This window comes from Muscardinus avellanarius (genome assembly GCF_963383645.1).
Source record: "Muscardinus avellanarius genome assembly, chromosome: X".
Lineage (NCBI taxonomy): Eukaryota > Metazoa > Chordata > Mammalia > Rodentia > Gliridae > Muscardinus > Muscardinus avellanarius.
Window position 1 is genome coordinate 129,581,274 of NC_137792.1, and position 27,497 is coordinate 129,608,770.

Sequence of the window (27,497 nt, forward strand, 5' to 3'; positions counted from 1 at the left end):
AAACTCTACATAAAATTATCATGACCTGATATAAAAAGACCTTCAAAGAGGAATTGTTACAGTTGGGGGGGGGGGTCCGGGAGCAAGCTGAGAAATGGCTTTTAAAATATAACAATAGCTAACTAGCTGGGACTTCTGGAAAGGCAGATTGGGACCTCTGTAAAGTCACTCCTCCATAAGAACAACAAAAAACGAGGCAAAATATACAAATTAACACTTTCAGAAAACTGAAAATTAACCAAAGACCTTTATTCAAGTAAACCTAGTGAACTTCTATAAGAACACTTTTTGGCATTTGTAACTTTGCCTACTCCACTAGCCCTCTCCCCAACTCCACAGTCACCTTGAAGACTAGCAAACTCATAGTCACAGCAGCTCTGAAAAACAGTCTTACAGCCACCAGAGTGAGCAGAGTGAGTTTGGAGCTCATGGAAAAAGCCCCGTTCTCAAAGTATTATCACTATTTGGCCTGTCCCAGAGCTCCCTGGAAACCCTACTTATACAGTGCTTTCATTATTTGACCTGATTCAGAGCTTTCTCCATGAGAAAAGCCCCATCTATAGAGCATTTGTCAAAAAACAATCGTCTGCAGTTGTTTACTATGACAGCTATTTGAGGTGGCGAAAAACTCAAGAAAGATCTATATGTACACAGTGGGCTTTAAAGAGTTCTAGCATATTTCTTTTTTGTGTGTGTGGTACTAGGGATGGAACCCAGGGGCATTCTACCTCCAAGTAACAGCCACATCCTGCTTTTTTATTCTTTATTTTGAAATAGGGTCTCACTGAGTTGCAGAGGGCCTCACTAAGTACCCGAGGCTGTCCTCGAACTACAATCCTCCTGTCTCAGCCTCCCAAATGCTGGGATTATAAGCGTGCGCCACTGTGCCTGGTTGCTCTAAAATATTTCTAAACATCTAGAAGACTATACACATGTGCAGAGCTGTGTGTGCATATCCGCAAAGGACCTGAGATTGCACTAATCTCTCATTTCTGGCTAATCTTGAGCTTCTGTGAAAGCCAAAGTAAGATTAAAAAAGAGTTGGAAACTTTCTGCCTGAATGTTGAAAATGTGCTCCAAATGACACCGAGTCCCCTCACCACTGGCAAGGAGTGGAAAAACTATGGTTTTGAGACATTTAAGGAAATATCTGACAAATCATTATTTTACCACTAGCCTAAATGAGCACTTACTTTGCCTTGTACTACAGGTAATATGTACCCATCTCCATCATCTTTCTCGCTGTTATCACCCAACAAGCCTGACCATACATAACTTAAGAAAGGAAGACTTATTTGCTCACAGTTCTGGGGATTTCACATGTTCAGTCCATAACACGCTGTGTCTGCAGAGCTCCAGCCAGGAAGCAGAAAGAGGAAGAAAGCACATCATGGAAGCCAAAAGCAAGCGAGGGGGACCATATATAATCCCTAAGGGCACAACCCATGAACCTCTCCTTGGCAAGCCCCACCTCCACATGGCTGCCTGCTTTCCATGATGGCTAGAGGGACATGTTTAAAGAATTAAAATAGTAAGGCAATGCCACACTAAATAATGGAGTATCAATAAAAACATGGAAGACTTTTAAAGATCCAATTAGAAATTCTAGAATTGAAGAGTGCAGTAATGAAATGAAGACTTCTCTTGAAGGGCTCAACAGTAGATTTGGGCTGGCAGGAGAAAAAAAATCAGAGAATCCAAAGAGAGGTCAAATTCAACAATCCAATCTGGAAAATGATGAGGAGATGAATAGAACCTCAGAGACCAGAAGAATACCACCACTAATTCCAATGTGTATACATTAGGAGTTCCAGAAAGAGAAGAGAGAGGTGCAGAGAGGATACGTGAAAAAATATCCTCAAGAATTTCTTGAGAAACTGGGCTCTACATAACCCCAAACTCAACAAACTCCAAACTCCAAACAGGGTATATCCAAAAATATCCACACCTAGGCAGATCGGAGTTGAACTGTGGAAAGACAAAGACAAAGACAGACTCTTTAAAGCAGCAAGAGTCAAACAACTCATCAGACACAAGGAATCCTCAGTATGATTAACAGTGTAGTTGTCATAGGAAACCATGGAGGCCAGAGTAGATTGAGATGACATACTCAAAGTGCTGAAAGGAAAAAGTACTGTCAATCAAGAATTCTATATTTGGCAAAACTTTTTCAAAACTGAGAAATTAACACATTTCCAGATGAACGAAACTGAAAGTATTATTCACTAGCAAACCTGATGTACAGAAATATTAAATGGAATCCTTCAGTCTGAAGTGAAAGGACTAAATGTAACTCAAATCTACAGAAAGAAATAGACATCAATAACGCTAAATACATAGATAAATATAAAAGACAGTATAAATACATTTTTAAGCTTTGTCTTCTCTTACCATATTTAAAGTACACTTGCATAAAGAAATAGTTAAGCTGGACCTGGTGGTGCATGCCTGTAATTTCAGTACTCGGGGAACTCAGACAGGAAGATTGCAGGTTCGATGCCAGCCTCAGCAATTTTAGTGAGTCTCTCAGAAACCTAGTGATATCCTTTTCCCAAATAAGAAAGAAAACCTGTCTGAGGGTAGAGCTCTGAGGTACAATGCAAGACGGTGTTTCAAAATTAAAAACAAAAGAGGGCTAGGGTGTAGCTCTGTGGCAGACATGCAAACAGTAACCAAAAGAAGGCTTGAGTAGCTATATTAATAGTGAACAAAATAAACTTTAAGACAAACATTGTAATTTAGAAACAAAGGGTTCATTTTATAAAGACAAAAGGGTCAATTTAGTAGGAAAAATAACTCAATACATATACACCTACCAAAAAAGCTTTAGAACACATAAAATTAAAATAAGAAAACTGAAGGCAGAAATAGATAATAACTCTAATAGTTGGACACTTTAATACCCCATATTCAACAATAGGCACAAAAACTAGGCGGTATATAAAACTGATATAAAAACTAGAAAATATATCAGCAAGCATATAGAAAACCTGAACAACACTGACCACCAAATCAATCTAGCAGAAATCTATACAATATTTCGCCTAATAGCAGTCAAATACACACTTTTCTAAAGTGCATATGCAACGTTTTCCAGAATAGACTTATGCTAACCATAGAGCAAGTATTAATAACTCTAAAAGGAGTAAAATTATATGAAATCTGTTAGGTGACTGAAATTAAAAGACTTCCGGGAAGATGGCGACCCAGGGAAGCAGCTGACACTCGATCTCTATCACCAGGAAAACAGCGTCTTGACAAGAGAAAGACACCAGCAGAAATTTAAACACGGCACTGAGAATTGAAAGGCAGCGAAAACAAAGCTAGAAGGCAGAAGAGAGCAGAAGAGCACCCCACTCGCCTCCAACTGCTGCAGGGGCTGCCTCGGTGCCATCTTGCCTCACCGCACCAGCACTGTGGCCTCCAGAGAGGCCAACCAGAACTTCTGGGAAGATGGCGACCCAGGAAAGCAGCACATATCAGTCCTGCTGACAGCTGTTCGCCATTGCCTTAAAAACAGCGTTCTTATAAAAGCAGGGAAACACCACAACTTTAAAAAGAACAGGATAAGTAAAAGGCAGAAGGAAAAAAAATGAGACCCATCAGAGAGCAAAGAAGAACCCACCCACCTTCAACCAGCTGAGGACGCCCTGGCGGTGCCGTTTTGCTTCACTGCGGCCCTCTCCAGAGACTCACAGCAGAACAACCAACGACTTGAAAATGAAGAACCCAACCAATGACTTGAAAAAGAACTCAGAACCCAATTAACTATGTTAATTTAATCAAATGTCAAAAGAAGAATTCATAGCGATCCTCTACAGATTCTTCCGAAATTAGAATGAGAGGGCGTATGTCACGAGGCATTCCATGAGGTCACTGTTACTCTGCTACAAAATCAAAGCCCTCATAGGGACATTACAGACCAGTACTGTTGGGCATGTCCATCATTTGGCAAAGAGATACACTACGGTATTATCTACACCAGGGAATACTACTCACCAATAAAAAGGAACAGACTACTAACATGTGCTACATCATGGATGAATCTCAAAAACACTCTGTGAAGTGGAAAAAGCCAAACACAAGAGACAAATCATTATATGATTCCATTTCTAGAAAATGTCTAGAAAAGAGAAAGATTAATGGTTGCCTATGTTGGGGGTAGAGACAGATTAATCATACATAAATATAGGGGATGTTATGGGGGCTAAAAACATTCAAAATTTGACTTATGCTGATTACTGTACCACTAAGAAATGTTACTAAAATCGCCAAATTGTATACTTGAAATGAGTGAATTTCATAACGTGTAAAATATAGTTCAATAAAGATCTTGAAAATTTTAGAACTGAAACTTACATAGTATTTCATACATTAAAGACATTGCATTAAGTACTTGGGATGTAGCAACTTATGTAATTCTTATCAGTCTTACATAGTTATTGTTGTTGTTAATATTAATTATTATACTGGAGATTGAACCCAAAGGCATTCTACATTGAGCTACATCTGTAGCCATTATTTTGTGTGTGTGTGTGTGTGTGTGTGTGTGTGTGTGTGTGTGATACTGGGGGTGGAACCCAGGGGCTTCCTACCTCCAGGCTATACTCCCAGACCTATCTTATACTTTATTTTGGAAACAGGGTCTCACTAAGTTGCTGAGAGCCTCACTCAGTAACTGAGGCTGGCTTCAAACCTGTGCGATCCTCCCACCTCAGCCTCCCAAGCGCTGAGATTACAAGCATGCGCCACCATGCCCAGCTCATCTGCAGCCATTTTTATCTATTGAGACAGGTTCTCACCAAATTTCCCAGGCTAACCTCCAACTTGCAATAAATAAATATCATAAATGAGCAAGCTGAGGCAGAGAGCGCTAGGTAACTTGCCACAGAGCCAAGGACCAGTAATTGGTTGAGATGGAATCTGAACAAGTGGCATAGGCCCTACAATCCATGGTTACAGGAGGAAACAAGGGTGTACAGACGTACTTGTACGCAGCACTGTGTACGAGGAGCTACAAGGCACTGTAAGCAGTGAGCTCTTCTGGGCCACAGGAATGAGCATAGGCAAAAGAGGGAACATTTCACGTCGTACTTTACCTCTTTGAACCCTGTGCTTAAAACACATTTTATAATAATTCCTGTAGTCATTTTGCAGACAGAAATCGCTATTTTTAGCAATTTTGTTGGATATCTTTGATTTGTTAGATTATATACTTTTAATTTTTCTTCAACTTTTTTTCTTTTTTTAATCTTTTTCCAAATTCCTTGGAGTATGTCTTCAGGTCACGCTCTCAAATAATTGCCATGATATGTTTTCTGCTCCATTTCATCCTGGCAACGTCGTAGCCCCAAGATTGAAATGAGGCCAAGAAGGGCCACTTGGGGAGGCTGCGGCACTTCAGGAAAGAAGGGCTTGTGTTGTTTGCTCCCCTGAGGAGGGATGCGCAGCTCTCAGCCCCAGGAATCCCCTGGTCACCCCAGGGGTGTGTGTGTGTGTGTGTGTGTGTGTGTGTGTGTGTGTGTGTTTTCACGCATGCGCAAACAAACCCATTTGACGAAAACATGAGTTCAGATCTGTGCCTACAGGCAAAGAGCAGTTCTGTCTCTGGCTTATGTGTGCCCATGCAGCGGAGGGTTATTTATTTGCTTTGGTTTTTCAACTTAATAAAGATATTCACGTGGCAATATGCCAAGAGAGCAACTTAGGCATTGCAAGGTCTCTTTACGAATATAGGAGATATCAGCTCTAAACTCTAGGAAGCATCAGACTGTGCATAAAAGTAAATGGAAGGGCTAATGTCTAAGCTGTTATTAACTCTTTGCAATTATTCATTTTGTTCAATAGTGTTGTGGGGCCCACAGTAACAACAGGGTGTTTTGTCGTTGTTTTTAAGAAGTACACAAATGACATGTTGTGAGAAAATAGGATCGTCTTTCACAAAGGTTTCCTTTATAAAAATTTCACATTTAGAGAGACCGATTTAAAGATATGCGGAGGAGAGGAAAAGCCACGTCTGGTTCACTTCTGCTCTCTGGCTATGGACGACGACACGTAATCGCCTTACTTTTAAGCAGCAGTAAAATCAGCTGGGGTCACATCTACTCGCCTAACACACTCCGGGGCCTGGATGTGATCCCCAGTGCCACAAGGTAAGTAAATCCAGCTGGATGGCATTGAGCAAGGTATTTAATTGTTGCTATTCTTCTGGGAAATGGGGCTAGCAGTATCTCCTTACATAGGGTAGTCCATTGGAGCAATTAGTAAGTGATAAACATTAGTGATAAACCAAGTTCGAAAAAGAGCCTTTGTACAAATGGGCTACCATCTCTTACACGCCATTTTTCTGCTGAGGATGTTTGCAGCCAATCCAGACTGAGTGAAAATGCATGCGCACCAGACTCACCTCTCAAAATCGCGTCTGCTTTCCCCTCGGTGTGTTGCCCTAACTATGCACATAACGTAGCTACAGTACCACAGTGATGAGTCCGAGTAGTCCTTTCACCTCCTGTACACTGCATACACCAATGTGTGAGTTGGCTGTGCATATCCATGCCGTGTGGAGTTGGTTCGCTTTCAGGATGTCAGTGCTCGATTTGTGTTTCCCCAGACAAGGTAGTAAGAAAGTTCTACAGCAAGAGGAAAGCTTTCCCAAGTCAAACACTTGAGTTTTCTAACTAAAACTTTGAGAATGTAGTAACGAGGCCGCCACCAAATCAAGTATAACAATCTAAGTCAAGAAACTCAGGTGTGCCTGAGAAAATGCTCGCCACAGAGCCACTAATGATAAATTCTTAGAGCAGCTGCCTCATTTTCCCAATTCCCAGAAATCGCATCACTCTGGTAAAGGAAGCAGCTCCATGAACATCAAATGAATGTCTACTCCTGTCTCTGTACCGGATGTTGTAGAAGGGACATTTGGAAAATGTGAGGTGTTCAGAAGGCCAAGCTTTTAGGTGTTGGAGGGGCCAAGCGCTTCCACCAACGCACAGCTGAGAGCAAGACCTTAGTTCTGTTGCTCATCTCCATTTAGTTCCTCAAAGTTGGCAATAATTTAAAAGCAGTGCTTTAGTTTCTACCACTGTGACCAAAATACCTGGCGTGAACAACATAGAGTAGGAAAAGCTTATTTGGCTCAGGGTCTCAGAGGTCCAGTTCACGGGCTGCTGGCTCCAAGGCTGACATCTTGGTGTAACTGCGTGTGGCAGAGGACAGCAGCTCATCTTATGGCAGCCAGAAAGCACAGAGAGAGAGAGAGAAAGACAGGAGGTGACCAGGCACAGAGAAAATCCCCAAGACCACACCCCAGTAACCTAGCTCCTCCAGTCACCCCAAACCTGCCCAAATTACCACCCTGGGAATCCATTCAAAGTATAATCCTTCCATGGATTTATCTACTGATGAGATTAAACCCTGATTCAATTATTTCACCCCTGAACATGTTTGCATTGCCAAATACATGAGCTTTTTCAGGGGACAGTCTTTATCGAAGCCATACTAACAGAAAGCCAAAGACAATCTCTTGGGGGCTGCCACCCTAGAAAAGGTGAACAAAATCCATATAGTAAAGTACACGAGAAAGAACATTACAGAGTCAAAAGAAAAAAAGAAAAACATTTCTCAGTGACATCGAAGGCAGCAAAGGAAACAAGAAAGAGAAGCAGTGAAAAGCGATTTGACCAGGAGGAAGTTATCGGTGGTTTCTGAGGTTAAGTGGTTTCTAACGGGGCATGTGGTTTCTATTATATCAACAGTGGCTTATGTAGAATGAGATATTTAGATCGACACCTTATTTCACGCAGAACATTAAAGAGCCATTATAATTAGACTCACTCATTCATTCATTTATTCCATGAGCATTTACTGTGTTCCTACAAGTGCCTAACTCCACTCAGCTCCACGGGGTAGGGATACCTAATAAAACAGCCATAATTAAACGACAACGGCTCCTCTCACAGGCAATCTGGGCCAAGTTTTGAGCCAATGCCCTAAGAATAAACGTCTCCTTCCCCCGTAGCTGTTTCAATTTATATTTCTCTCCCGATGTGTTAGCTTTTTGTTTCCCTTTTTTAATTAGAAAGGTTTGCTTTGCCAATCCAGAAGGGCAGCAAACTTAAAAACATAAAAATCTGAAAGCATCCTCTGCATGCTGTGAGGAAAGGGGATTGATGTCTGGTGGCAGATCTTTTTCTACAAACATAAAAGCCCACACAGAATACTCCAAAGGAGCCAAAGTTTCCTCAGTTACACACACACACACACACACACACACACACACACACACGCACACACGCACACACGCACACACACGCAAATGCTTATACTGCCTTGCATCTCCTAATTTAACAGGTTTGTTTGGCCACATCACTGGCAAAGTACCAACTTGGATTCTGACAGGCATTTAAAAGCAGCAGGTCTCAAAGAATCTTGTGTGAGCTCTGAGGAAAACAGAAATGATATTTATACCTTTTATTAGGTATTTATTTCCACAAAAGTTTGATGCCTACAACATAAACTCACATGGACTGGGCCGTGGAAAGCTACCAATGCTTTCCACATTTTCAGAAAATACACCTACAGATCTCTGCTTCTCAAAGCACAGTTCAGAGCTGCCTTGCAGTGAGAATCTGGTGCCTGGAAATAAGGCAGCCCACAGGATTAGGCTTGGCACATCAAAGAGAACTACTTTAAATTTCAACAGGGCTATATTGTGGAGTAAAATATAAAATTTGCCAGGTTTTTAGAAAACAAAACTTCAAAGGAATTTGTCACGAAGACCAAAGTCCAGGCCTGAGCCGCTGGCCTCTGCCATTAGAGATGTCACACAGTCCCACATCCCAAGAAGGCTGCTTGTGCCTCGTTTGCACCGAGAGACCCTCGAAGCAGCTATTCTAATTAGCAGACTTGTAAAGGCCACTGCACCAGTCACAGTCAGGTAAAAGCAACATGCACACTACCTTCAGAATTCAAGCTTACCACTGAGTAAGCACATACACGTCCATCAACTGTAAGGGACCCAAGATAACCCCCCATAAACACAAAGCACCCCTGTAACCACAGTACTTGGGAGGCTGAGACAGGAGGACCACAAGTCCATGGCCAGCCTCAGCAATTTAGCAAGGCCCTCGGCAAATTAGTAAGACCCTGTTTCAAAATAAAAGATAAAAAGGGCTAGGAGTATAGCTCAGGGGTAGAATGCCCCTGGGTTCAAACTCAATCAAAATTTGATGCGTGGCATTTTTTTCTAGTTTCCATATTTTAATTTTTTATATTTTTCTTTCTAATAATGAGGGATAATGGTAATGTAATCCAGTGGCTAGAGTGCCTATCATACATGAGGCCCTCAATTCGATCCACAGCACCACAAAAAAGAGGGAAATTTTTTAAAAATGGAAGAAAAATGTAAAAGGCCCTTCATTCAAGGCCATCCTAGTGAAAGTTGCCCTGATCATCCTTTAAATATTTGCTTCTTTACATAGAGTCACTAATCCCAGTTCCCAGAAACCTGACTTGCTCCATTTGGAAAGTCACTATTTTCCAACTTCCTTCCCACTCTCAAGTCAAAAGCCTCTTGTCAAATGTTCTAATGGAAATATTACTGAAATTTGAGTTGAAATGGAATTATTTCTATGCAAGAACTCCAACCATTTAAAAATATGTACCTAAAATCCCTTATCCTCATTTAACAAGTTGTGTGTGTGTGTGTGTGTGTGTGCGTGTGCGCGCGCTCGTGCGTGCGCATGCACACGTGCTGCTGAGATGGAACCCAGGGGCATTCTACCTCTGAGCTACACCTCCAGCCCTACTTTTTATTTTTTATTTTTGCAGTACTGGGCATGGAACCGGAGGCATTTTACCTCTGAACTACACCCCTAGTCTTGTTCTTTATTTTGAAACAGGGTCTCACTAAGTTGCGGAGGGCCTAAGTTGCTGAAGCCAGCCACAAGCCTGCCATCTTCCTGTCTCAACCTTCTAAGTACTGGGATTACAAGCATGTGCCACCACACATGGCTTAACTAGTAGTTTTTGCTTATTTTTTAATAACAGTAACTGACTCCCCCTTACCATCAGTTCAGGGACTGTGTGGCAATCAGAAATGAAATAGGTTTTACTAATGAATGTATAAAGACTCAAAACGAAAATAATTCCATTTCAACTCAAATTCCAGTAAATAATTTCTGTACTAACCTGAGGATACAGGTTATATCCTTTTAATGCAAACTATACAATCAAAAATACTTTATCTAGCTGGGAGTGATAGCTCACACCTATAATCCCAGTACTTGGGGGACTGAGACAGGAGGATTCCAGGTTTGATGCCAGACTCGGCAACTTAGCTAGACCCTGTTTCAAAATTTTAAAAAATGAAATTAAAAGAACTTAGGAGTATGGCTCACAGGTAGAATGCCTCTGGATTCAATCTCCAATACCACAAAAGTCTGATTTTAAGAGAATGCTAAGCGTATGCTATTTCACAACATGCAAAGAGATATTACAGGAAATAGCTTTGTGAATGCGGAGTACTCAGGAGTGTTGGACTTCTGAGCCCTTCTTTCATTTTTTTTTAAACAGGCTTTCACTGCTTGCTGAGGTCTTGCTGTTGCTGAAGCTGTCCTGATACCTACAATCCTCATGTTTCAGCTTCCCAAGTACTGGGATTACAGGCATGTGCCACCATCCCTGGCTAGGGAATAGTTTTGTAAACAAGAGACATTAAAATTGTGTGGTACTAGGGGTTGAAACCAACAGCATTCTACCTCCAAGCTACACCCCCAGCCCTTTTTATTTTTTGTTCTGAAATAAGAGTCTTGCTAGGTTGCTGACTGTCTCACTAAATTGCTGAGGCTGGTCTCAAACCTGTAATACATGCTCCTGTCTCAGGTTCCCAAGTACTGGGATTACAGGTGTGCACCATCCTGCCTGGCCAACGTTAAGTTTGTAATGAGCCAAGGACTTAGCCTTATATTTCACACCTAAAAACTACTCCAAATAGAAATATGGAATTTCACTCTCTGTTTGAAAACAACCACCATGGTACATTTTCTAAAAATGAAACCATTTTTGAGTGTAAAACAATATTTATTGGGTAAAAGATATGTATTTCTTAATCAAGGTTACAACCAAAACTAACAGTACTACAAGTCACATCAATTTACTAAAGAAATTCTAAAGTCCCATTAAAGAAATTCTAAAGTCCCACTAAATTCCTAAGGAAAATACAGTAATTCCAACACCATTAAAGTATTAATTAGAAGCTTTCAAACAACAGTAAAGTATAAACATCAGTAAATGTTTGAGTTTGGAGGCAGAGGAAGATAAATGGTATGCTAACACCCAACATATCCCCTAACATGGGTAGTGCCTTTAGACCCTCTGCTTTAGACCCAAGACCTTAGGCTGTTACCACCTGTCAGGAATTCCAATGATAGGTTCCATCCAATGACTAGCTAGAATTAAATTATAGTGTGACTCTCTGCCTGTCAGCAGAACAGACTAATGAAACATTTTATCTTCTTGGTGCAAATTATATAACCAACCCAGATAACCTTGGCTGGGAAAGGCCAGTTCAGAGAGGTCAATTTTCTTTTTTTAGGGGAATATAAGAGGTTTAGTTAGGGAAGTGGAACGTCGAGTTTGAGAGACGACTATGATAAAGGGTACATTCCAGAGAAACTCTGGAGTGGTCCATCTCCGGAAGTGGAAAATAGCCAAGAGATCAAAATCTTCTATCGTACCACATCAATAGCAAAATACAAGGGGCCAAGTTTCCACAAAAACACTGTATCAAAAGAGCATTATTCACGGAGAAAAATAAAAGTCAAGAGAATCAGAGTCTTACTTAATTTACAATTTACTAGCTCTTCCAGTATTTCAGAGAGAGAGATGGGGGGGTGTCAATGATCTTGAGCGAACAGGACAGTAAGTTGAACGGGACAAAAAGTGGACGTAGAACCTAAGGAACAAATAATGCGATTGACTCAATCTACTGCTGTGCGTTTTTCCAGTCTACTGCTGTGTTGGTCTTTCCGTCTACTGCTGATGTCGTTGATGTTATGCCATGTACTGCTGTAGTTGTGCCGTCTACTGGTGTGACTTTTTAACCTACGGTAACTAATCTTGACAGTATTCCAGCCAGGCGATCTAGGGGAACCTAAATGTCCTAAAATTAAAGAAAAAAAAGTTAATTTCCCTGTTACCAAAATTTCAATATCTGTAATTCTTTATTTCAAAATCTATTCCCACTAATGAAGACCTTCCCATGGGTTCTTAGTCAGCAGCTCAATTAAAATGTGAAGGGTGAGCCGGGCGTGGTGGTGCACGCTTGTAATCCCAGCATTTGGGAGGCTGAGACAGGACGATTGCGTAGGTTCAAAGCCAACATCAGCTGCTTAGCGAGGCCCTCTGCAACTCAGTGAGACCCTGTTTCAAAATAAAGAATAAAAAATAGGGCTGGGGGTGTCGCTCGGAGGTTGAACGCTCCTGGTTCCATCCCCAATACTGCAAATATAAAAAATATATATATAAAAAATAAAAAAATATAAAAAATAAAAAATATAAAAAATAATAAATTTTAAAAAATGTGAAGGGTGCCCTAGGGATTACTACAGCTAACAGTATTCACAATATTTTATTATTTCCCCCAAATCATCCCCAGATGAATTTATGGTTCCTAACAAGTCCACCCCAAATGTCTTTTTCCCAAGAAAGCAACACTCTTAAGCACTGATTAAGCCTGTAGTGAATGAAAACTAGGTGAAGAACAGGGAAAATACTGGTCACAGTGTACGTCCCTATTGGGATTATCTGTTTTCTAGGTAAAAATATATGAGAAAGGGGACAACCACATGATTTTTCAGTTGGTATTTGTACGTAAACACATACACCCAGAGAGGCTCTTCTGCTGCATAAATGGAGAACGCATACATGGAGAAGGGAAATTCTTTCTTTCTGGCCACACGTAGTACATAGAGATCTAACATGCATACGTAGGGCTTACACAGTACCAAGACTGAGTTGAAGTCAGCATTACGGGAAAAGGTTTTGATAAACTCAGCCCATGCAACGTATGCACAGGCAGGAGGAAATGTCAACACCGAGAGCAGAGGACCAAAATGAACTTACCTTAACATAGGATTAAAACCAGCCCTTGTTTGCGCTACACTATCTCATACTGGTTATTTGTTATGGCACGAGAGAGGCAGTAGGCTAGAAAGATTCCAATTAGCTGGAAAGAGAATACAAACAAAATGTAACGCACACATGCATGCACGCACGAGCCCGAAGGCATCAGATGTACGTGAGCTCTCTTTATACTTGTAATTCACCAGTCGTTTCCTTGAGTTTTTCTAGACAGTTATATTTGATGCTCTATAAACTGTCACGTTCAAAGAATATAAATGAAGTTTTACTAGCCCTGTGACCCAGAACATTACAACTAGTATTGAAAGAACGTGCTGGAGTCGTTTGGAGAGAGAGTGCTGGGATGATGTAAAAGTTCTAGAGTACCTGTGTTGTCCAAAGCAGTACGCGGCTATGGGGCCTTTCAAATGGGCTAGGGCAAATGAGCTTTTACTTTTATTTAATAACTCGACTGTTCAAAGGGGGTTAGTGGCCATTGCATTACTTTTATAAATATTTTTATAAATAGATTAGGACTGGCCTCAGATTAGTCTTATGTCTACAATGCTGAATACAAGAGAAAAAAATCTATGCCCTGGAAAATTACTTAGAGCCATAATATACACTTGTCATGCTACAGTGAGCACACCTGGGGAAGACGATTCAACCTATGGTATAACATCTTTGCAAAGTAGGCACACACTGATGTGAGATTGCATGATCTAAATTTTAATAGGCTGGAACTTATAAACAACTCACCTGGCAGTTGCAGCTCCTATAATAATGTTTTAGAACCTTAGTTGCAGAGTAAAACAAGGTTCTTATCTATCTCGTGTTTTATTTGATTAAAACTAAGATGACACTATATCTTCCACTTTTGAAAGACGTGTATGGCAAGTATAGTTTCAAGGTATAAAATGAATGAAAAGGTAGAGAACTCCGTAGTTGGGGAAATGGTGTAAGAGAACACAAGACCCAAAATAACCGCCCTCCTTAAAGAAAACAAGCCTAAAGAGTGGCCCAATCATGCCACCATTGGAAGGGTCAAAGTATTCCTATACTGCGATTAATGAAAGCTTTGTGGAAATGTGACAAATTTCTACATTATACTTACAAGAGGAATGAAATATGTCCTAGGGAACGAAGAGGACTTACCTGAAAACAAGCAACTCCAAAGGAAATTCCTGCCACGACTCCCATTTCTGATTCTATAATGGTCATCACCTTTATAAAACAACCCTAATGGGAGTAGAACAATAACCATAAGTACAGCTCAAGCAATCGATGCGTTTCTGTACGGTAATACTTTAATCACACGCCTCAGCAGACAGATGAGCTTGAGTTACCATGGTCATTTTTTGAAATGTATTTCCTTTCACATGTTCTAAATTCCAACTATTTCCACCTTTTCAATTATGCATTCGAAAGTGTTACTAGCTAGCTGTCTGAAATCAAGTCCCACCTGCTGGGCCTACTTTGGATTATGTGTTGTGAGAGCGGAAAGTAAATACCGAGTCAATTCTGCATTCAGCAAAGTCCTAGAATAGCGATAATACACTAAGGTGTAAAAGGTCCCTTACCTCAGTGTTTACTTTATCTGCATCTCTCTGTGGAGAACAAGCTTCGAGTTTACAGCAACTCTTGGGGAATCCTGATTCGGAGTAATACTTGGTACCTTCCCAATCTTTATAATCAGTAACACCGCAACAATGCAACTGAAAAATGGAACGCAAGTGTTTAGAGTTCATATGTAGTCAAACATTTCCCCGGCATCACCATCTCCTGCGACCTGCACTCAACACAACACTAACCGTCCTTCATGAACCGTCCCCTCCCCTCCATTCGAGAGACCTGCACTTGGTCCCAACACGAGTTAGTTTTGCTGGCCTTCCTTCCCGGTTGGCCCTAACGTATGTATGTATGGTGTAACGGGAGGGAAGAGAAGAGGGACACGTGCTAGGAGAATCCACACTGCTTCCCCACACAAGTGGAGCCCGTCTGTGGCCTGCTCTTGCTCTCTTCTCCAAGGCCACGGGGCATGTGCCCCCTTGAGATGCCGCCACCTGCCACCTGCCACGGCTTACCGTACTTTGGATCTTGTCTACTGCTTCGCTCCTATAATCTCCTGTAGAGTTGTACTGCTTCAAAGCATTCTCATAATTACTCTTAAAGCTGTTCTTAATCTACAGCAAAGAACACAAGGACAGTAAGCCAACACTCTAGAAAGTTCTAAGTCAAATAAGAAATCCTCACACCTGGTCAATGGGTATATCTGTGACATGTGGTTATTAACTTCAGGGTCCAATCCTGTCCTCTCCGGGATACAGTGTAGCTGAGGGGGCTACCAAGCAAAATATCACAATGGAAGATGATAACCGCAGGTTCGGGGTGCTGCAGGGGTACATATTCACCCAAGTGGCAGCTCTGGACTGCTTGTCCCCCCCACCAATCTCTACTTTAAACTGAGTCCAGACTTGATGACTACAGGATTGAGCTACAAAACCTTACTCTGGAGACTGCACTAACAGTCTGTAAAACATACATGACTAATGAGCCTTCTCTATTCACAGAACGCTTTCCTAAAAACCCGGCTTACCAGACTTTTAATTCAGTATACAGCTTTTGATTTGTGTTAAGTATATCCAATCTTGTTAAGATGCGTGGAGTACACGGATTTTGTGTTACCAGCTTTGTACTTTATTTTCCTATCAGTAAAGTTATAAACTGTACTATCCTCACAAGAAAATAACTGGAAATATATGTTGCTAGTTTGCTTCTGGTGACCTGTCATTTCTGATTTTTTGTTTAAAGGTGGGCCTAAACTTTTACTAGAACACTGTTAAAAAGTAAGCTTTAAATACAGCTGTGGGTTTTTTTCTCTTTTCGTCCTGAACTCAGGGGCATTCGACCTCTGAGCTAGCCCTCCGGCCCAATTTTATTTTGAAACAGGGTCTCATTAAGTTGCTGAGACTGCATTTGAACCCAAGATCCTCCTGACTCAGCCTCTGAAGTACTGGGATTACAGCTTCTAAGTGATGTGTGTGTGTGTGTGTGTGTGTGTGTGTGTGTGTGTGTGTGGTACTGGGGATGGAGCCTAGGGGCATTCTACCTTCAAGCTACAGCCTCAGCCCTATTTTTTATTCTTTATTTTGAAACAGGGTCTCACTGAGTTGCAAAGGACCTCACTAAGGAGCTGAGACTGTCCTCGAACCTCAATCCTCCTGTCTCAGCCTCCCAAATGCTGGGATTACAAGCACGCCTGGCTTTAAATGATTTTTAACTATTAAGACTTATCTAAAATGCTACTTAAATCAATCTTTTTATCTAATAAAGGATACATTTTAACTTTTTTTTTTTTTGGTGGTACTGGGGGTGGAACCCAGAGGCTTTCTACCTCCGGGCTATACTCCCAGACCTATTTTATATTTTATTTGGAAACAGGGTCTCACTAAGTTGCTGAGAGCCTTACTAAGTAGCCGAGGCTGGCTTCGAACCTGCGTGATCCTCCTGTCTCAGCCTCCCAAGCGCTGGGATTACAAGCGTGCGCCACCACGCCAGGCTAAAGGATACATTTTAATGTATGAAGGTTCCCTAATTCACTCTTACCTCATGTCTGAAAACAAATCCTACAATGGCAGCAACCAGTTCGACCAAGAAAATGAGAGTCAGAAACATTGCATACTGTGGAATTTAAAAGAAACGTGTGAGTCAGCATAAATGAGATATATCACAGCTGGAAAGGGGGGGGCGGCTCAAGCAGTTCAGCATATTTTTATTGAAAGAGGCAGGGGAAATATCAAAATGTCTACTTTAAAAGCGGAAATTGGCAGCTGAACTGGCACTTGGTAGGTTTTCATAAGGTACAGGAAAAACTGTAAAGGGCTGTGGCTAGTTCCATGAAACAAAGCTTGGGGCATAATTAGACGCTTCTAAGCTCCAGAATCCATTTTGAAGCACACAAGTACTCACGAGTTTTAGCATCCACGCAGAAGCTCGGCAGGTGGCAAAACAGCCAAAGGTGCCCAAAAGAACGATGACAGTGCCCGTGCCGATGAGCACGAAGGGGACATTGGTGGCCTTCTCGTTTAAGAGGGAAAAGAAATTTTCCAGGCTCACCTTGCCCCAAATGCCAACGGCAAGAAGGATGACGCCAGTGATCTATGGGAGAAAGAGAACGGAGTGAGCGAGGCACCGCACACACCCCAAACCAGGAAGCATTGAGGTGCAACCTGTGACAATCAGCGTAGCAGTCTGGCGGCCACCCAGCTGTGGCCGGAGTCTGGCAGGCGGGCGGAGGGGCGATCGAGGGTAAGAAGGGGACCCTGCGCAAATGGAGGTGGCGAAGGAGACATCTTTCCAACACTTGGGCGAACCCATCTGTTTTATTGTGTCCTAGGGACCAAAACTTCCTTTAACCGCTTTACTATCATTTTTAAGAGAAAACCCTTCCTGGAACCGGGAAAAAATGTTTCTGAGTTCTAGAAACCTCCCCCCTCTCCCCTCCTGGTTTAGGGGTGAATACAGCATACTAGGAGACGTAGACAAAAGCAAGCCCAGGGAGGATTGGCAGGAGCGGAGCCACCCCACACTCACCTGCGAAACACCCCCCTCCCGCGAAGCCGTGAAAAGAAGGAGCCCTCCAGCGGCCGGGCAAGCCTTGCCTCTGGGCTCACGCCTCGGGCGGGCTCGGGGCTTGCCTGCTGCCCGGCCTCCCTGGAGCTCACTGCAAGGCCAGGGGCCTGGCCCAGACCTGCTCCCGCCGGCGGCCCGCGGCCTCCGGGCCCAGCCAGCGCCGGCCACACCCCCGCCGGATCGGGCCTCCTCGCTCACCCAGAAGATGAAAGTGTAGATCAAGAGGACGCTCTTGAAACACGTAATGACCGGTTTAGTCTGCAGCCTCCGAGATGGGGACGCCATGGCCAACCAGAGACCCGCACCAGCACCACCGCGCGGGGCCAGGTCTAACCAGGGCCAGACGAGTTTCCCCGGAAACTGCCGAAAACTTACGAGGCGTCCGCAACTGAGAAGAGCCGGAAACACTGCACGGTTTTCTAGAGCGGAAAGTGCGGGAGGCTGTCCGGAAAGCCGCGGCAATTCCGAGCGCCCCCTGCCGAAGCTTGCTGCGGACTCTACGCGAAGGTTCTCCTAGGAAATTCCGCAGATCTTCTAGCGGAGCTGCAGGGCTCTTCTCCCCAGGAATCTTTCCCGCCTCCCTGCCCCTCCCGGCCTTACAACTTCATTATATAGCTTCTACTAGCACCGCTCTAAGCTTCGGCCTCCCGGCCGGTGCCCTGGAACGAAAAGAATGGAAAAGGTTGGACGTGACCTGACCATGTTACATGGGAAAATACCCACAGGAAATATATTTCCAAAGAAAAAGCTTTCGAGGCGATCCATACCCTCTGCGTGGGTTTAGACAAAAACGGAAAAGCGAAATTTACCTCTGAGTGATGGGATCAGGCGGATTTTTTCTTATTCCTTTGTTTTGTGAACAGTGTTTTATGGGGTGGGAGGGGCGTTTAAGAAGAAATGAATGGAGGGAAATAATCACCTGCTGGAAGAAGTCCAAAGGTGGGTATTAAAGATAATGGACTTTAGAATTTCCTTCAGGAGTTTCCCCAACCCCATTATCCCTCTCCTTTCTTATGCCCTAAGTAATTGGAAAGTTGAAGTGAGCCATTCACTTAATTAAGTTCAGCAATTAGCTGCGAACTTATAATAAGGGACAGTGTTACAGAGGATGCCGGGTAAATGTGACTCCCCCACATGTTAAAGGCGCCGTACATTCCAACTTTTTCCCATATGAACTAGCTGATCGCAGAGAGGTTAAGACCACAGGTCCCTCACAAGTTTCCCCGCCCATACGTCCAGAGGCTTACCGAGCCAACCTGACCATTAAAAAATCTACCCTCTTCACCTACTCGTAAACGACGCTAGACAAAAACCGAAGTCTTTTTTGTCTTGACTTCAAGAATAAATAAATGTAAAGACACGTCCCCAGCCTAGCCTTGGAGGGTATTTAAAATGATTATCTCTAAAATGAAGATAAATCTATTAAGTGATGTAGGTGGAATAGCTAGCCTAATATGCTGAAATAAAATCACATATTGATCAAGAAATACATATAATGAGTTAATTCTATGCCTTTCATTAAAGGGGGAAATTAGCCTAGACGTTACAGATCCCCACCGTTTCCTGCTTTCTGGCACCTTTTAGGCTTCAAGAGTGACCAAATGACCATTGAGATTGCCTCAGTTTAACTAGGTTCTTTACTTCTCATGGGAACTTTAAGGTAGGGATGTCTTTTTCCAGTAGTCAGGTTAAAAACATTTACAAAAGTATTCAAATACAAGTGAATTAATGAAGTGGTATAATCTTCCTGGTCTCTCTTTTTACTCAGGAGTTCAATGCCTAGCTTTCACCGTCCTAGACGTGAAGGAAAGGAATAAGAAATAAGAAAAAAAGACCATTATTGGCTATCAATTCGATTTTCAGTCGAGTGGAAAACACATTTTGTAAACTTTATACCTTCCTGTTTCCTCCATGAAAATATATCCTTATAAGGAAAAGTACTTTCATGTAGGAAATATGAGTTGAAAGTAACACTGATAGTATAGGTTTATGTGTTCCTTCATCTCTACAGTGAGCCACAGTACTGAGGTTGATATTTGGACATTACTAATACAGTATACATGGCATGTGATGTATGAAAGTGAAATATAGCTTTTCCCTCTTAAATCATATATGTAGGTCCATGTTTCAATGTTATGTGCTGTGAACACATTGGTCTATAATGTTACAACAGCACGTGTGCTAACGGTTTCTCAACCAAAGTGTAAGCTCATTGAGGACAGAGACTGTCAGGTAAGTTCGTGCTAACTCAGAGGCATGGGGTTAGAAGGCAGTGCCATTTCCCTACCCAACCCCTCTAGTCACCTTTGATGCGAGCTTAACATCACAAGGGGCCTTTTACTCTGATGCTGTTGCCCCAAATCCTGTTTTCATGGAACACAGATGGATGCCCAAATTTTTCTGCTTGAGTCTTTGATGCACCAATAAAATTTTGAGAGAAAGAAAAAGAAACATATACCACAGACCCAGAAAACGGGAAAGTTCCATTGACTGGGTCACACAGAGCTTCTCTGTGCTTCCAGTATTGACCTAGGACCAGTTCCTATAACATCGTACCAGACATCTGAGGTACAAGGGAACACTCCTGAAGAATAAATTATTGCACTGCCAAACTTTATTCTAAAATTTTATCCAAAAATAGAAAGACCTAACACAAAATACGTGAAAAGAATGTATAAATTATATACAACATATACTATACTCCTGTAAACACTTTAAGGCTAAGCCATCAGGAAATGGCAGACATTCAACTTTTAAAATACCACATATGCGACAGCTACAGAAGAGGAAGCTGCGGAGAGAAGAATCTATGTGTACGTGAAGCTTCTCCTGGGCTAAATGACCCTATCTGAGGGGCCTCATACTACAAGCAAGCATCCAGAGAGGTCTTACTGCTCGTCATCTTAAATAGAAAGGCGTTTCTGAAGCTTTGGTGTGTACCATGTCTTAGAAGGGATCGTCATTGAGAGACTGAGAGCGGCTGAAGGAAAAACAAAATAGCTAAAGTAAAGCCACATCTCATTTCCAAGAATATGTTGACTTTCCTCCTCTCCCTTCCTCGGCCACTCACAACGCGGCTTTGTTGGAACACCAGTCAGTGCCAAATTAAACCCAAGGCTGACATGGGGATGAATATTCCTCAAGCCATGACACCTTTCACCGATGCCTCCGTGCCACCACGCCCATTCCCCCTTGCCCTCTGCCACACCACCTGACCCAGGAGTTTAGCTCACATCTAGGCCCCAACTTAAGCCAAAGAAACATCTAATCTAAGGGAATTTAAGAAATGGTTCCCTGGGCCTATGGATGAATGTATTCTTTGAATATTAGTAATGAGTGTGATCGTGAGCACTAACCATGTACCAAGCACTGTTGCTAAGCAACAGATACGTTGTTACCTCACGCATCTGTCACAAGAGCCCCATTATGAGGTCAACGCTACTAGGCCGCTCTCGCTCTGCAGCTGAAGAAACAGGTTCAGAAAGGCTAAGTAACTGGCCCAAGACTAAGCCCAGCCTACCTCTGATCAAAGAAACACCTTTATCAGAAGCAGGGCCCACACTTCTGACAGAGATGAGACACATGATGAGACATGGCTGCCACGGTACAGCTCTCTTGCTCGGAATAACACGAGCCAAGATGGCTGCTACACAGACATGTGGCCACCCGCGAGGGCTCTTGGGAGCTGGACGACCACCCCAATTCAACCTCCGTCACGGGAGTTTGGGTTGAGATTTCATTTTACCTTCATGCCAATAGCCCAGTCACCTATGGAATAAGCCCCACCCTGTCTCACAGTGGCAAGAAAGAGCGTTTGATCATTTTTCAGGTTAAACCTCTTAATTTCTCCCCTTCCTAAGTACAAAAACACATTTGAGCCTATGAAACTAGGAAAATACTTAAATATCGTTACTACTTATTTTACATTCAACATTTAGTAGAGACTTGGTTTCCTTTCTTCTTACCTTCCTTTAACCTAAAAGAAGTTTAGGTTAAACTTCTAAATGGTTTTCTTTGGCAGACATTAGACAAGAGAAATGACATTGAATAAGAATTCACCTTGAAATTAGACTTCACCTGGCCCGCCTCGCACTCCTCCAACCCCCAGCAGCATCTCTATTTCCCACTGCTTTTTATTTCTGCGGTTCCTTAGCAGTACCTTCCCTTAAGCAAGGCCCATTCCCTCCTCCTTGCCCACCCTCCAATCTCCAGACTTCTTCCCCCAAACTCAATGAGATTACTCCCCTTCCCCCACCTGATTCTCTAACCTCAGCCACATAGTCTGGCCATACACTTACCGTGAACCCTTAACAATACACTTACCTTATTAACCCTTAACACAGACCCTTAACCAATTACTACAGGACCTGCCTTACATACCTACTCTACATCCTGCTGTCTAGATGTTAACCTACAGAAGAGCTAGCTTGGCAGGGCTCCGGCGCCCCTTTTATGCTCTCCTGAACACCCTAGGACATAATGCTCAATTGATGAGCTCACGGGTGCTCGGCCAATCCCTGTTGGACACGTGGCTCACTAAGGTCCTGCCTGGTCCCTAGAGATAACTGCCTGGTAGCTACTCACAGCCTGATTATTTAAATCAAATAAACCCAAATGTGGAAGCCATCCCAGTATTACACTGTCATAAAACAGAAAAGTTGAGCTGCTAGATAATTCTCGAGAGACATCATCTGTTGTGCATATCAGTAGAAAGACACAAACCATTTCAGACTGCATTTTCTCTTTTATTCACATAAAAACCATACCATTTTCATTTTAACCCCCTCTTTTTTGGTACTGGGGATTGAGCCCAGGGGCATTCTACCTCTGAGCTACACTCCTAGCCCTGTTTTGTTTTGTTTTGTTTTGTTTTGTTTAAACAGGGTCTCACTAAGTTCCAGGGGGCCTTGCTAAGTTGTTGAGGCTGGCCTCAAAGGGCTCTCCTCCCAGTATTTCACAGAATGCTGTTCCTCTGATCTCCCCCCGCCCATTTCCCCTATTCTCCCAGCTTTGTGCTGGGCTTTGACCTGTCTCCCCCAGCCCCCTTTCATTTGTTCTAGCTGGAAGTGAACTTGAGGAGGAGAGGCGTTATGAAGCATTATGTGCCTTAGGCTCTGTGTTGGGTGCAGGGTGTATAAAAACAACCGAGAAAAAGTTCCTGTTCTCCAACCACTCAGCCTACTAAGGGTCAGAGAGAAAGAACAGATGACCCTAAGTGTGCTAAGTCCTACAGTGGGGGTGTGAGAAAAAATGAAGGCCGCAGAAACCACCTCTGAGCCTGCCTAGTGGGGAAGCTTCTTAGCGGAAAAGATAGATACAGTTTCAGCCTCGCTTGTAATCCAGGTGCTCAGGAGGCTAAGACAGGAAGATCAGCAGGTTAGAAGCCAGCCTCAGCTACTTAGTGAGGCTCCCAGCAACTTAGTGACAATCTGTCTTAAAATAAAGACTAAGCCGGGAGTGGTGGCGCACCCTTGTAATCCCCGCCAGAGACAGGAGGGAGACCCTGTTTCCAAATAAAAATATAAAAAGTATAGGTCTGGGGGTGTAGCCCAGGGGTAGAATGGCTTCCAGGAACTCCAGTACCACCAATAATAATAATAATAATAAAGACTAAAAAGTAGGTCTGGGAGGTAGAAAACCCCTGGGGTCCATCCCCAGTATCTCTCTCCTCTCTCTCTCTGTCTCTGTCTCTCTCTGTCTCTCTCTCTCTCTCTCTCTCTCTCTCTCTCTCTCTCTCTCACTCACACACACACACACACACACACACACACACACACACACACACACACAGATACAGTTTCAGCAAGAAAGGAAGGGAGGGAGGACAGGGTGGAGTAAATATGTCTGGGCAGAGGCAGACACCTGTGAATGGAAGAGCAAGAGCTACAGTGTGTCCAGAATGAATGTTTCAATCTAGGCTGAGGACTGGTGGGCTTGGCTTGCGAAGGAGGGGTATGGCTGCTGGGGAGGGCACACTATCCGAATATACGCCTCCAGAAGGAAAAGAAAACAACCCTGGTGCACACTCTCTCCCTCTTCTCTCTTCCCTTCTCTCTCCCTCTCCTCCCTCTCCCTCTTCTCTTTCTCCTTCTTCCTCTCCTCCCTCTCCCTCTTTGTCTCCCTCTCCTCTTTCCCTCTCCTCTCTCTTTCTGTCTCTCCCCCTCCTCTCTCTCCCCTTCTCTCTCTCTTTGTCTCCTCACTTCCTCTCCTCCCTTTCCTCTCCCTACTCTCCTCTCTCTCCTCCTCTCTCCTCCCTCCCTGTCCTCCCTCTCCTTTCTTTTTCTCTCTCCCTCTTTCTCCTCCCTCTCCCTCTTCTATCTCCTCTCCTTCTTCCTCTCCCTCTGTCTACCTCTCCTCTCTTTCTCTCCCTCTCCTCTTTCTCTCCCTCCCTCTCCTCCTTTCTCTTTCTCCCTTTCCCTCTACCTTTTCTCTCTCACACACAGACACACACATACACACACACACACACTCAGAGTCATTTAATATATTCACTATTTCCTAACACAGTTTAGAAAAAAACACCTTCGTTGAATCTCCTGGCCCCGCCCTACTGGTTCACTTTATTTCCTATCACTGCCCTGAACCATCTCGCCAGCCGGCCCCTCCCCCTCAGACCTAACAGTGAGCTCCTTTATCTTACATCACCAAAGCCAGCCTGGGCCTGGGCGCCTCCACTGGCCTCCTCCTAGAGTCCTCAGAGTTTATACTGTAGCTGTGGGCACTTTATCACTGTACAATGTTGCACATTTCCTAATGGTCTGGCCTGCTTTTCACCCCTACTAGACACAAACTCTCTGGGAGCTCCAGAGTAAGCTGTCTAAGATGAAGGATCAAGCCGAGCCTGGCGGCACATGCCAGTGATCCCAGTATTTGGGGGCTGAGACGGGAGCACATGTCCATGGGTTCAGTCCACAGGACAAGAAAATGAAGACTAAGGATCACACATCTCTTTTTCTCTACGTTGCCTTATAGTAGATGACCAGTAAAGACTCCCTGAACACACACTTGTAACTAAACATTTTGGGGGTGGTATGGGGAAGATAGAAAGGAAATAGGCAGATAGGGAAAAGGCCTCGGTAGAAAAAGTTGTTTTTTTTTTCAACAAATGCATTTATTTAATTTATAAAGAATAAAGGTTTATGGGTCTGAAGGTTGGGAAGTCCAAAAGATAATGCCAACATCTGGCAAGAGGCTTCTTAGTACAACATAACATGATGGAAGAGATCACATGATGGGGCAGGTATGACAGCTCAGGGCTATCTTAGTTTCTTTTTTCTTTACTAAATTTTTCTTTCTTTCTTTTTTTTTTTTTTTTTGGTGGTGGTATTGGAACCCTTCTACCTCTAGGCTACACTCCCAGACCTATTTTATATTTTTTATTTGGAAACAGTGTCTCTTAATCCAGAGAGGCTGGCTCCGAACCTGTGCGATCCTCCCGTCTCCACCTCCCAAGCACAGGGATTACAAGCGTGCGCCACCATGCCCGGCATGCCGTTTTAGTTTCTTAAAAAGCCACTAATGCTGCCAGGTGTGGTTGCTCACTCCTATAATCCCAGTACTTGGGAAGCTAAGACAGGAGGACCACAGGTTCAAGACCAACCTCAGCAATTTAGCAAGGCTCTCAGCAACTTAGTGAGACCCTGTTTCAAAATAAAAAATAAAATAGGGCTGGGGGTGCAGCTCAGAGGTGTAGAATGTAGCTGGTTACAGGCGGCACACACAGCTATAATCCCAGCTATTGGAAGTTCCTGGGAAAGCAGCGAACAAACGGCTTATTCTTGTTCTGATTCTATTATTCCATAAAAATAAACTTGTGTATGTATATATGAATGATATTGAATCCAGGAGCATTCTACCTCTGAGCTATACCCACAGGCCTATTTCTTTATTAATTTATTTTTTAAATTGGTGCATTGTAGTCATAAATCAATCACATTGGAGTACAAGACTTGAGAGGATATACCAGCACACATCATCCAATTAGCCCTCCTCCAGCCCCCATCCCATTCCCTCCCCCTCCCTCCATCCCACACTTCTTTGGTGATTTACTTTGATACATTTGTTTATGTACCTCCTGCGTTTTAAAGAGGCTCCGTCCTCCGGTATTACATACCCTCTGATTGGTCACATTAGTTGCTTCACTATACGGCCCTTTCTATAGCTCAACCTCTTCCTGTTGCCCTTTTCCTCCTAGTTATTGCTGATTAAGAGAAGCGTCTGATTTATATTTTCTGCGATATTTCTCTGTGCATGCTGCGTTGCAAGTACCGATCCCACTCTTGATGGTCCCAGTAGTGGCCTGGCTACTCAGTGGACTGATCCAGACCTCGCTGGCTCAAGCAGCGGCCTTGCCTCATGGGAGGCCCCAGTTCTGGTCTCGCTGGCCCCTGCACCGGTCTAACCCCTAAGCTGGCTTTGGTCCCGGCCTTGGAGGCCTCAGGAGTGAACTTGCCTCACGCCAGGCTCCGATGCTGGCCATTGGCCCCTGCACCGGACTAACCCCTCGGCAGGCTCTTATCCTGGCCTCGAGGCCCCAGTACCGGCCTTGCCTCACGGCAGGCTCAGATGCCGGCCTCACTGGCCCCATAACCAGCCTAACCCCGCGGCAGGCTCCGATCCCGGCCTCGGAGGCCCCAGCACTGGTCATGCCTCACGGCAGGCTCCAATGCCGGCCTCGCTGGCCCCAGCACCGGCCTAACCCCTCGGCAGGCTCTTATCCTGGCCTCGAGGCCCCAGTACCGGCCTTGCCTCAAGGCAGGCTCCAATGCCGGCCTCACTGGCCCCAGCACCGGCCTAACCCCTCGGCAGGCTCTTATCCTGGCCTCGAGGCCCCAGTACCGGCCTTGCCTCAAGGCAGGCTCCGATGCCAGCCTCACTGGCCCCAGCACCGGCCTAACCCCTCGGCAGGCTCTTATCCTGGCCTCGAGGCCCCAGTACCGGCCTTGCCTCGAGGCAGGCTCCGATGCCGGCCTTGCTGGCCCCAGCACCTTCCTAACCTCTCGGCAGGCTCTTATCCTGGCCTCGGAGGCCCCAGTACCGGCCTTGTCTCAAGGCAGGCTCCGATGCCGGCCTCACTGGCCCCAGCACCGGCCTAACCCCTCGGCAGTCTCCGATCCCAGCCTCGGAGGCCCCAGCACTGGTCATGCCTCAAGGCAGGCTTCGATGCCGACCTCGCTGGCTCCAGCACCGGCCTAACCCCTCGGCAGGCTCTTATCCTGGCCTCGGAGGCCCCAGTACCGGCCTTGCCTCACGGCAGGCTCCAATGCCAGCCTCACTGGCCCCAGCACCGGCCTAACCCCTCGGCAGGCTCTTATCCTGGCCTCGGAGGCCTCAGCACCGGCCTTGCCTCACGGCAGGCTCCGATGCCGGCCTCACTGGTCCCAGCACCGGCCTAACCCCTCGGCAGGCTCCAATCCCGGCCTCAGAGACCCCAGCACTGGTCATGCCTCACGGCAGGCTCCGATGCCAGCCTCGCTGGCCCCAGCACCGGCCTAACCCCTCGGCAGGCTCTTATCCTGGCCTCGGAGGCCCCAGTACCGGCCTTGCCTCAAGGCAGACTCCGATGCCGGCCTCGCTGGCCCCAGCACCGGCCTAACCCCTCGGCAGGCTCCGATACCGGCCTTGGAGGCCCCAGCACTGGTCATGCCTCAAGGCAGGCTCCGGTGCCGGCCTCGCTGGCCCCAGCACTGGCCTAACCCCTCGGCAGGCTCTTATCCTGGCCTCGGAGGCCCCAGTACCGACCTTGC

General features: G+C 44.5%; 1 protein-coding gene across 1 annotated transcript; it reads right to left on the reverse strand.

Annotated features, from left to right (window-relative positions):
• Positions 1-13,156: 13,156 nt before the first annotated feature.
• Positions 13,157-18,036, reverse strand: TSPAN6 (tetraspanin 6; the record flags this gene model as incomplete). The annotated part of the gene is made up of 7 exons (XM_080719598.1): positions 13,157-13,225; positions 14,275-14,358; positions 14,700-14,834; positions 15,204-15,302; positions 16,726-16,800; positions 17,089-17,277; positions 17,950-18,036. 7 exons carry the CDS (start codon positions 18,034-18,036, stop codon positions 13,157-13,159), a joined length of 738 nt encoding a protein of 245 aa, XP_080575724.1.
• Positions 18,037-27,497: the final 9,461 nt, after the last annotated feature.